The sequence below is a fragment of the Helianthus annuus genome, chromosome 11 (assembly GCF_002127325.2).
Source record: "Helianthus annuus cultivar XRQ/B chromosome 11, HanXRQr2.0-SUNRISE, whole genome shotgun sequence".
Classification (NCBI taxonomy): Eukaryota; Viridiplantae; Streptophyta; class Magnoliopsida; order Asterales; family Asteraceae; genus Helianthus; species Helianthus annuus.
This window is the reverse complement of record NC_035443.2, coordinates 173,124,994-173,137,676: the sequence shown is the minus strand read 5'-3', so window position 1 is coordinate 173,137,676 and position 12,683 is coordinate 173,124,994. Positions and strand designations below refer to the sequence as shown.

Genomic DNA, 12,683 nt, shown 5'->3' with positions numbered 1-12,683 from the left:
ACACCAGCCGTCAAGGTATTGGATTGCGTCCAAGCCTTAAAGCCTATATGATCAGAGTAGATCATGGCAAGTATCATCAATGTAATGAACATACCATAAACATCCGTTAGTGGTGAAGTGCCTACGGGCTATACTTGTTGTCTAATAAGACAATGACAGTTGTGGTCTATGACCCCCTGTCTACAGAAGTTGGATTATGTCCAAACATAATAGTCTATATGATTAATGCGATCATGACTAATATCATCTAATACGATGATCATCCTATTTAACATCCTTTAGTGATGTTTTGCCTACGGGTTATAATATATTGTCTATTTGAGATATTGACATTGTGATCTTTATGATTCCTTGTCTAAGGTGGTGAGTTATGCTCAAACCAAAATAGTCAATATGATTAATGCAACCATGACTTATATCATCTAATATGATGAACCTATTATGAACATCCATTAGTGATGTTTCGCCTACGGGCCCATTTGTGACGAAAACATTGTGATCTTTACGATCCCCTGTTTAAGGTAGTGAGCTGTGCTCAAGCCTAATAGTCTATGTGATCAATGCGATCATAACTAAAATCGTCAGTACGAGGATTAAATTTAACATCCTTAATAATGTTTTGCCTAAGGGCTATATTATATTGTCCAATTAAGACAAGGAAATTGTAATCTTTTGTGATTCTTTGCCCAAGGGGGTGAGCTATGCTCAAATCCCATAGTCTATATGATCATTACGATCCTGACTAGTATCATCGGTATGATGATCAAATATTAACATCCCTAGTGATGAAATGCCTACGGGCTATACTTTACTCTATTGTCGATAAGACAAAGATCGTGGTGGTCTTTGTGATCCCTTATTCAAAGTGGTGGGTTATACCCAACCCTAATAGTCTATATGATCAGTGTGATCATGACCAATATCATCAAGTACAATGATGATATATGAACATCCATTAGCAATGACAATTGGCTTACTTTTGTGCCAGAATTGATAAAGGTCCTCCGTGACAGGCCTTGGTGCCAAATCTTATACTGTCCTTGTGACAAGGCCATTTTGAGCCATGTCTAAATGTCCTTCGCGACAAGGCCTTTGTATCGCATAATCATTTATATCTTTCATGACTAGGCTTTATGCCATATCTTTCTATGTCCCTCGCGACGGGCACAAAAGTCATGTAAGGCTAGCCTTCGAGCTATCCATAATCATCCTTGTGACAAAGACAGTTGTGACGTTATGATTCCCTGTCAAGCAGGTAATGGACTCACTCCAAACCTTAAATTCCATTGATGGTCCTTTTGTGACCTAGGCTAAATATAATAAGTATACATTCAGATAACATTCATTGGAAATGTTCGGAATATAATAGCCTATACGGTTTATGGATGCCGTGGCTAATCTATGTCAGGTCATCAGGATGACGACTAGCAATTTTGTTTTTTTTTTTTTTTTTTGATGTGGTGGTTAGTACCAAGTTTCGAGTATGGAAAACTCGGATGAGGTAGACAACAGTCGCTATGCTATTAATGCGACAAAAGCTAATAATGCTACAAACGTAAACCCCAATATTAATGGAGTTAATCTCCAAGATGTGGATGACGCAACAGTTGGAAAGGCCATGGAAAAGGTCATGAAACAGTTCAAAGAGCTGAGTACTTCTCGCTCTAAATTTCATTCAAAGCCACATTCAATTGCTCATGAAAAGAGCCTTATTCATACTTCGAATGTGAATGATGAACCAAAGGAGGAGGATAACTCCCAGAAATCTAAGAAAAAGGAACAAGTACGGGCTTGGTAAGAGTCAACAAAAGTTCAGTAAGAAGCCTGTATGTAAGAACTACTAAAAAAAGACACTGGGGACAGTGTCGAATAGATCAAAGACCAAAGCAGTGCGGTACCTGCAAAGGAACTAGTCATCAGTCCCATGAATGTAGGGACATAAGGAATGCAGTCTGTTACGACTGTGGTAAGAAAGGCCACATCAGATCTAGATGCCATAAAGCTGCCAAAGAAGGTGCAACTAAGCCTGGGAAGGCTAAGAAAAGAAATGCCTGAACTTACCTGATGAATGCCAAAAGGCAGTGCATGATGTCATCAAGTACATTCCTTATCATTTATCAATGATAATTTCTGCTAAGTGTCATGTTTTTAATGCAGGCAATAATAAGTCTTTCATAAACCATAAGCTTAGCAAACTTTTGATGATATTCATAAGAACTTCAGATTCTAAGTGAGGTAGAACCTACCGATGAAATCTTAGAGACCGTTTCTTCTCTTTCTCGGCAATGATCCTTCTGTAAAATCTAAGCGTACTCTTTCTTTGAAGAGAGTACGACAATATATGTTATTTTAATTATTTTTCCTCGTTGATTTTATCAACTGCGAGTGCCAAATATGTTTGATAAAAGCGCCATATGAGGATTGGCATAACCTAGTGTGTCCCATAGATTGCTTCCATGCCTGATCAGTATGGAGGTTTGATGCATGGAACCACTAGATATACCAATGGTCATATTGTGCTAAGTCAGCTAGTGGTATTCAAAGAAGATATCCTTATTAGAAATGCCTAAGTAGGCGTCTGTACTTAAGGCATCCATGCACTCGTAAAACAGATGTGTCAATTGCATGGCACAAGCAACGTTAGTGGACCAATGTCGAAGATTGGAGCTACCCCTATCATAGCTGGATAATTTGATTTCTTCTCAGTAGAACTACCCAGTTTTGCCTCTTGAGAGGCAAAGTGAAATTAAGATTTACATCCTATTAGGAGCTATATCTGTTACAGAAGCTCTATATCGGTTAGCATCATCGGAAATGGAAGAACTAAGAGCTGACCAGATGAGTTTATGTAGAAAGGCTTGTACAGCCTAGCTGATCATTTTAAGAACTCCGATTATTGTTGATAAAGGGAAGCACGATGCAATACGCTTGTGCATTGATTACTGCAACCTAGATAGGAAACGATTAAGGATCGTTATCAGCTGCCCAGGATCGTCGATTGGATCGACTAACCATGAGGGTAGTTAATTCCTTAAGATTAATTCGGGTAGTAGTTGGAATAACTATCTCACCCTAATTAAGTTCTCCTATAACTGATAGCATTATATAAGCATCAAGGCTGCTCCATTGGAGACCTTGTATAGGAGAAAGTGACAACCGCCCGTATGTTGGGCAAGAGTTGGGAAAAACCCGATTATCAGAATTTGAGATTCTTTTAAGATTACGGATAAGATAATATGAATCCGTAATTGTTTGAAAACTGCCAGTAATCGGCAGAAGAACAATGCGAACAAGAGGCGCAAATCTCTTAAAGTTCCAAATGGGGAACAAGACTCTATTGAAAATATCAATATGAAAGAGTACGATACGTTTTGGTATAAAGGGCAAGTTAAGCCCTGGATATATAAAATCATTCGAGGTCATCGAAAGTGTCGGCAGTATAAGCTCAACTTATCTAAGGAGCTTAGTGGAATTCACAATGTGTTCCATATCTTTAACTTAAAGAAATGCCTAGCTGATAAATCGCTAGCAATGTCTCATAAAGACATAAGGATTGATGAAAGCCTGAGATTTATTGAAGCACCTATATCGATCAAGGATTGACAAGTTAAGAAGCTCCGAAGAGAAGTATGTGCCTATTGAATAAGTCAAATGGGATACCCTTAGAGGTCCTCAATATACTGCGAAAGTTAAGTCCATTATACGACAGAAAGTACTTCCATCTTTTTGAGCAAATCGCGGGGTCGAGATTTCTTTTAAGGGGGTGAGGATGTAACACCTCGTAAAATCGTGTCCAATGATGTGTTGACACGTGTAACGAACCCTAATAAAGTCAAACGTTGACTAAAAGGGACTAATTTCGTCAAAAATTGAAAACCTTGGTTATAAATGGATTGAAAGTGTCAACATGCCTAAACTAGGCCTCTGAGTGACCTTATATGGTGTCCGGATTCTCAAATGAGCCACTTGTTGGACGAGAGGAGCCGTATGTGTAATTATTCGAAAGTTTGCGCAACAAAGGGTTAAAAGTGTCAACATGTTAATTCTTACCTCTGAGTGACCTTTTAACAAAACGAGATCTTCATTATGTTTCATCATATTCTCGGGAATGCCTAATATTGGCTATCAAAGGCTTTTATGCCAATAAGTGAAGTTACGCGCAAGTTTATGAGTTAGAGGGATTAAAACCGTCAACATGTTTAATTATACCTCTAAATGATCTTTTAACAAACCTGAAGCATTTTAATGTGCCATCATACTTTTTAGAATCCTTAATATGGCTACATAGGGCTTTGATGCCAATAAATGATGATACACGCAAGTTTGCGCATTAAAAGGACCAAAAGCGTCAACAAGCGAAACTACGCTTTCTAGTGACCTTTAAGAGAACCAGAAACTCTGTAATGATCGGTCACATTCTCGGGATCCCTATATGGGCTATACAAGACTTTGATATCAATAAATGACATTACGCACATCTTTATGCGTTCAAGGGACTAAAAGCGTCAAATTGAGGAAGTATGCATATTCACGCATATTCTACATTCCGGCCATAACCGTACATCCATAAATTTTTGTAATCATTAAAAATATAATATTTTAGTGATGGGAATGCAAAATTACCATCCGTAACGAAATCTGGATTGTTTTCGTGTCCGTTCGAATGTTCATCGTAATTAAGCGAAAAATGCGACCGTATGACCGAATGAACTGGGATCCATAACATTTTTCAGCATGGTTCAAGACTAAATATATTTTAACTACCTTATGGAGCTTAAAAACGGGGTTAATGGGTGTTAAATGTGCCAAAACTCAACTATGCGCGTTCAGGGACCAAAACTGCCAACTGATGAAACTTCATGTATGCAGACCTGGTCCTTACGGACCGTATACAATGGATAATACGGTCCGTATACATGTGCCAGATACGAATTTTTGTTTGCTGCTCAAGTAAACTGCTATAACTCATTATTCGACTCTTGGGGCTTGTTGCTGGTTTGTAACATATACCAGGACACTTGTAAACATCTGAGGAAGGCCTAACCACCTGTTAATCATCTACAAATTCCCAAAAAACTATATATAGGTAGTGAACCCATTCATTTCAATTGCTCATTTCATTATATCCTTCGCCTCTCTCAAATCCTAAAGCTTTCTGATCTGATTGGGAACTCTTTTTAGTAGAAAAGATAGCTAGGACCTTTGTAAGTGTCTTGGCCCTCTCTATAGTTCAGTTTTATGTTTTAAAAATCGAAAAGTCAAGTTATCGTAAATTAACTTTGACTTTCGGTTTAATCTCAAATGGTCCAGCCACTGTTCGAAATGAATGTGGGTATGTGGCCATAGTTAGGTAGGTGATTAACCCTTAAAAGGGCACCTCCTAATTCGTTCGTTTGCTTAGTTAATTGCCGGGTCAAACCATTTAAGTAAAAAGTCAAACTTGGCAGATTTATAAATAATAATTAAAACTAATGATACAGAAGTTATAAATTATATTTTTACACTTTAATAACTTGGTATTTATTGTTAGAACATGTCTAAGCATGTTAAACCCGACAATCTTGAGTTTAGGGTCGGTTCGCAACCGAAAGTCGCAAAAGCTTGACTTTTGCTTTGACTTTCAGTTCTGACCCAATTAAGCTTGATTCTTACATGTCTTAAGCTTCCATTAGGACCGTATTATATAGTAGTATGACACCCTGAAGTTATATTGCTTAATCCTTAGTAGTTTGAATTATATGCACTTATTTGTTAATATGCTTATAAATGTCGTAAATGCCCTTTTGACATATAAATGAGACTTTTAGAAAGTTGAGAGGACAAAAACCTTTGCTACTGATATTTAAACTTGTCTCGAAAATTTGACTTCAGTTCTTGGTCCCAAATAGAAGTTATGCTCAATATCGTAATTTGAAGATTTTTATTAATTAATTTGCGATATCTTGCATAAGGCACCTTTAAGCTTGGATTTTGACCCAAAACTCATTACCTACTGTTAAGATATTATTTTTAGGGATTTTTGGGAATATTGATCAGATTATAATCTGATCGTATCATGAAGTTCTTGTGTAATTCGGTAAATGACGATAATACCCTTTTCATGCATAAAATGAGATTAACAAATGATTTAAATGCCAAACCTCTTCCTGCTGATTTCAAACATTAAATAAATTATTTTGAGCATTCAAAATTGATCAACATCTCATATTTCCATAAAACCCCTTAATTATCGTCAATTAGCGATTTTTACGTTATTTAAGTGCATAGTATGGTTTTAAACCATAATTAACACCTAAGACTTGTTACCTACTAAATTTTTAAACAAATTTTAATATTATTACAGTAGGTATAAGTCTTGAGTTCAGACTTCCAAAAATGTCCGTAAAAACATATGTGAAATGACCAAAATACCCTTTCAGAGCATAGTTTGGCCATAAATGGTAAACCTCACATATGTATGATATCTTACTGATGTAATGAGATAAATTAAATTTTTTTACTGATTCCAAAAGACCGGAACTTCAGTTTGTCATAAAATCTCTTTTATAAGTATTAAAATTACCAAAATGCCCTTACGGGACTTATATATGTTGTAATTACCTTTTGGGCATATATGTTAACATCCTACTGATGTATTAACATATTTTAAGCATAATAACAAATAAGACTTATATATGATTCATTTGGTTACCCGTTACGCATTTACGCGTTCGGATCGGTTTACGTAACTAGTTTACGTAACTAGTTTACGTAAGTTTGCCGAAGCGGGTTTAACCTTATCGTTTTTATCTCAAAATCCAGAATGTGTTTAGTTTACCCATATTATACAAGTCTTCATACTTGTTGGGTCTAAATAACTTTTTATTCCGGTCATCGCTTAATCTAGCGTATCATACCGTTCTAGATACTTTAAGTTAGCCGGTCTAAGTCTACGACTTAAATAAGACCGTTAGCATTCTGAATTGGTTATATATTACCATCACTCCAGACTAGAGCCACCCGGTAAAAGCTACCTGCATTTAGTTAGAAAGGATATGACTGAGTTATTTTGCTGTGAATGAAGTATTAGCTCAGGTAAATACTTTTAACTTATTTTCCCTTATACGGGCTTGGGATATGGTATTATAATAATTGCACTTGGTCGGGTATGGAATCATTTAATCGGATTGTGATTAATAAATTACATAACCCGTTTTAATCTGTCTTGTTTGATAACATAAGCATTGGGGGTTAAATCGACCGTGTCCTGGATATCCTCGGCTCATTTCATTTGAAAATGGCCACGACCTATGCACGGGGTGTAGGCATACACCTGATAGATGCAAATGCTAAAATATAAACCCACATATTGGGGATAACTCCTTTGTGGGTTCTATAAGTGGTGAGTCGGTTAATCATGACCGGCTTCCAACCGGCCCCAATTGTATGACAAACATGTAAATCTGTATACGAGATTATCTTAAATAATTATCCCAAGTATAAATTGTTTGTGCCTTGTGCACTTAAATTAATTTTCATAAACTCTTTTCAAATGAGTCGGTTAATTGTATTTACCAGTGAAAACTAACGTATTTTCCAAAGACTAAGTGGCAGGTACTGCTCATAATAGGCTGGGGGATTGCTCGGTGTCGAAATAGAGGATCTTGCAAATCCTTAAAGATGCCTTAAAGTCTGTTAAACTTCATTTTATACATTCTGTAAAGATCCACCTGTGGATTTAATATTACAGGCTCGTCTATAATAAATACTTTGATATTTTCAGACATTTGAGTTTGTAATAATATTTTATATTCCAAGACTTCCGCTGTGCTATTTTGTGTATGTTTGACCATGATGATATCAATTATGTCACGATACTCCCCACCGGGCCCACCGGTAATATGTGGAAATATCGGGGTGTGACAGTTATCTACTGTGATAATCAATCAGCAATACATATAGCCAAAAATCAAGTATTTAATGAGAGAACTAAACACACTGAGGTTGATTGTCACCTAATCAGAGATCGGATAGTCGGTACTCCAAAGGATCCTCCATCGATTCAGCCAATCCATGTTAGCACGAAATTCCAACTAGCGGATATAAACACTCCGGAAGGCACAAATAGACTTCATATGTAACAAGTTGGGCATGATTAATAATTTAATATCTATGCTCCAACTTGAGGAGGAATGTTAGTTGTAAATAATAGATGGACCTAGTTGTTAACTAGAGGTCCCTACATGTAATTATAGATTCCTTGCATGCAATTCTAGATGTCCTTGCATGCAATTGTATGTGTATCCACATGTAATGAGTTATTTCGTTTTGCTCCATCTTCCTCCCTATATATATAGGGTCCCTTCTCTTGTTATAACACACCTTCAATATATACAAGTTCAGTATCCATATTCATATCATTTACACCATATTTAGGATAAAGAAATTGAACACCAATATACAAGGTTGCATTGTATGATAAAGACATTGACAGCTAATACACACGGTTGCATGTTATACGAACCGATTGTAACTGATTTAAACACATCGTTGTAGTTAGTTTAAACACATTGTTAAGATTGAACAACCAATACTAACAGATAACGTATTTATGTTAATAATTCTGTAGAATATTATATTTGTATCTATCCCCAAAATTACGGGATTGTATTTTCTATATAATGGAAACCCATTCATGGGAGAGGATCAAGGATCCTATTGTTTCATGGTATCACGAGACCAGGAACCCTAATCCTCCCCTTCGGCCGCCGATCCCTCTTCTTCCCCTTTCCTTTTGTTTTCGGCAGCCACCCTCACGCTCACCATCCTCTTCGTTTCTTTTTTCTCCCATCTGTTACCACTTGTTTCTTTCATCCTCTTCCCCATGGACAACAAGTTACACCCGGCCGTCACGGTCTCAAACATCAAAACCGCCATACCCGTTACACTTGAAACGGAAACTGGCCACTGGTCTACGTGGTCGGAACTTTTTAAACTTCATTGCAAAGCCTTTCAAGTATATGATCATCTTCTACCACCGGCCGTTGACAAGCCCAAGACATCGACCGACAAAGAAAAATCGACCGGCGATTCATCCTCCACTCAAGAAGCTTGGGAGCGTCTTGATTCCATTGTCCTCCAATGGATATATGGAACAATTTCCCAAGACCTTGTTCACACCATCATCAAGCCCGGTAACACCGCGCACCAAGCATGGACTACCCTCGAAAACCTCTTTCAAGACAATAAAAGTGCCCGTGCTCTCCACCTTCGTCAGCGCTTCACCACCACTCGCCTGGAAAATTTCGCTAATATCTCAGCCTACTGTCAGGAATTGAAAGTTTTGTCCGATCAGTTAGCCAGTGTGGGACATCCGGTCGACAATGATGCCCTCGTTCTTCAGCTCATTGCCGGCCTTACTGAACAATATGAAGGAATGGGAACTGTCCTTCAAGGTCAAGACCCATTGCCGCCATTTGCCACGGCTCGTTCCAAGCTTTGCATAGTCGAGTCTCACAAACAAGAACAAGCGTTACATGCCGCCAAAACTGCCGGAACCGCTCTCGCTACATCCACTCGGGCCGCTCCCATCACACATGTCGACTCCTCATCCCCCGCTGAACGAGGACGTGGTCGGGGCCGCTCCCGGGGTCGAGGCCGCGGCAGGAACGGGTCGGGTCGGGGTCGCTCCTCTTATCACTATTGGCCCAACCCCCCGTATCACTATTGGCCACCTGCACCGTATGGTTGGTCTCCCAATGGGTCGGCCCAATAGTACCCACCTCAATGGGCCTCACCCCCTGCCCTTATCTGACTACTAGCTCACGGCCCAACAACAACAACAGTAATGGATCTGGCATTCTAGGTTCCAAACCTTCACAGGCTTACAATACGGCTTATACGTCAACGGACATTGATTAGGCTCTCAATGCGATGTCCCTGAACCAACTAGAACCGACTTACTTTATGGACACTGGGGCGATAGGTAACATGTCTAATACCTCTGCTGATTTTCACTCTTTTTCTAATAATAGCATGGGACAACAAATTATCGTTGGTGATGGCTCCGCCATCCCGGTTCTTGGACATGGAACCAAAACCTTACCCACACCATTCCCTCCCCTTGCCCTTAAAAATGTTCTTTATGCTCCCAAACTACTTAAAAACTTAATCTCAATTCGTCGGTTCACCACCGACAACTCTGTCTCTGTCGAATTTGACCCATTTGGTTGTCTTGTCAAGGATTACAGGAGCCGGATCCCTATCCTTCGGTGCAACAGCAGCGGTGATCTCTACCCTCTCGTGCTAGGACCCGGAACCACCTCTTTCTCGGCCACCTTTGCTGCTGTTACTTCTACCTTATGGCACCAACGTCTTGGCCACCCAGGACGTGCACCTCTACAATCTTTAAAATCGTCTTGATATGTTGATTTTTCAAAGTTAAACAATAACATTTGTTCTTCGTGTTTACTTGGCAAAAGCATTAGATTACCATTTATCAATTCTAACACTCGTATTTTTTATCCATTTGATCTCATTCATAGTGATTTATGGACCTCTCCTATTTTGAGTTCCGATGGCCATAGATATTATATTTTATTTATTGACGATATTACCAACTTTTTATGGACCTATCCTCTAACAAATAAATCCCAAGTATATACCATCTTTTGTCAATTTCACAAATTAATTACCACTCAATTTGAGCGACCCATAAAAACATTCCAATGTGATAACAGCACGGAATACGTAAATTCCTCGTTTAAAACATTTTTCACCACTCACGGCATCCTTTTCCGTTACTCTTGTCCTCACACATTCTCCCAAAACGGTAAGGCGGAACATATGATCCGTACAATTAACAATATGATCCGTACCATACTTACACACGCTTCCTTACCTAACACCTTTTGGCACCATGCCCTTGCAACCGCCACCTACCTACTAAATATCCTACCCGTTAAACACCTACAAGACAAAACGCCCAGCGAAGCCTTATATCACCGCGTTTCGTCCTATGATCATTTACGTGTGTTTGGGTGCCTTTGTTATCCATTATTCCCAAACACGACAATCCACAAGCTTGACCCACGTTCTACCCCTTGCGTATTCTTGGGGTACCCTCCCAACCACCGCGGTTACAAATGTTTTAATCTAAAATAAACAAATTATCTTATCCCGTCATGTGGCCTTTGACGAAACCACTTTTCCATTTGCTAACACCATCCCACCATCTCCGTCTTATGACTTTCTCGAGACCTTCTCTCCTCTATTTTGGCCACATGTCCATTCGGCCTCCCCTCCTTACCAACAGCCTCCCGACACCGCCCCTAGCCCAACCCACACCAACACTCCTCCCCCTAATTCCAACACCGCCCCTAGCCCAGCCCAAACCAACACCCCTCCCCCTGATTCTTCCTCACCAGCCCACTTCACCTCTCACCCTTTAGCCCACTCCACTCCATCACCCCAACCAAATAACCCACCCAATAGCCCACCCGGCCCACACATTGGTCACACATCACCCAACAGCCGCTCCACCCCCAATAGCCCAACAGACGATCCCCCTCGGCCCAACCACCAAACATCGGCCCACCCTTTTACCTCGGCCCAATCACCAAACATCACCCCCATCCCAACTCCACCTCCAGTCAACCGCACTTACCAAACCAACTAACCGACTTAACTTAAATGTTTCCACCATTGTTCCGCTACCCAAAAGCCCATCGGCTGCCCTGTCCAGTCCGGTATAGCATAAAGCCATGACCGACGAATACCATGCTCTTATCAAGAATGAGACATGGGAATTAACACCAAGGTTGCCAGACATGCATATTATCCGGAGCATGTGGTTATTTAAGCACAAGTTTAAATCTGACGGGTCATTGGAACGGTATAAGGCACGGCTAGTTTGTGATGGTCGTCTTCAACAAGTCGGTGTTGATTGTGGTGATACTTTCAGTCCGGTTGTCAAGCCGGGCACCATACGTACTGTCTTATCTATTGCACTTTCTCAATCTTGGCAGGTACACCAACTAGACGTAACCAATGCACTTCTCCACGGAAATTTACAAGAAACAATTTATATGTATCAACCAATGGGGTTTCGAGACAAGCACTTTCCTGATCACGTTTGTCATCTCAAGAAGTCGTTATACGGGTTGAAGCAGGCACCTAGGGCGTGGTATCAACGCTCTACTGACTTTGTTCTCACCTTAGGGTTCATACAAAGCAAATGTGACGCTTCTCTATTCACCTTTCATCAGGGTTCACAGGTTGCTTACCTTCTTTTATATGTTGATGACATCTTACTGGTCACCTCTTCTGCCAATCTTCGCGCTACTATCATGTCTCACTTGGCAATGGAATTTGCCATGAAGGACCTCGGTCCTCTTAGCTTCTTTCTTGGTATCTCCGTCAAGCGGCACAGGGACGCTATGTTTCTCTCACAACAGGCTTATGCCCAGGAAATCATTGAACGTGCCGATATGTCCTCTTGCAAACCTGTACATACCCCAGTCGACACTCATGCCAAACTTAGCGCTACTGCTGGCGATGATTTTCATGACCCGACTTTATACCGTAGTTTAGCCGGTGCTCTTCAGTATCTCACCTTTACAAGACCAGACATTAGCTACGCCGTGCAACAGATCTGTATTCATATGCATACTCCTAAATCGGATCATTGGAACGCATTGAAACGC

At 39.9% G+C, this 12,683-nt stretch overlaps 1 protein-coding gene across 1 annotated transcript; it reads left to right on the top strand.

Moving 5' to 3' along the window:
- Nucleotides 1-8,863: 8,863 nt before the first annotated feature.
- Nucleotides 8,864-9,754, top strand: LOC110888778. Its single transcript, XM_022136285.1, has one exon. It carries the CDS (start codon nucleotides 8,864-8,866, stop codon nucleotides 9,752-9,754), a length of 891 nt encoding a protein of 296 aa, XP_021991977.1.
- Nucleotides 9,755-12,683: the final 2,929 nt, after the last annotated feature.

Excerpts from the sequence above, each read along its gene's own strand:
- LOC110888778 (XM_022136285.1), top strand. The coding sequence starts at position 8,864 with ATGGACAACAAGTTACACCCGGCCGTCACGGTCTCAAACATCAAAACC.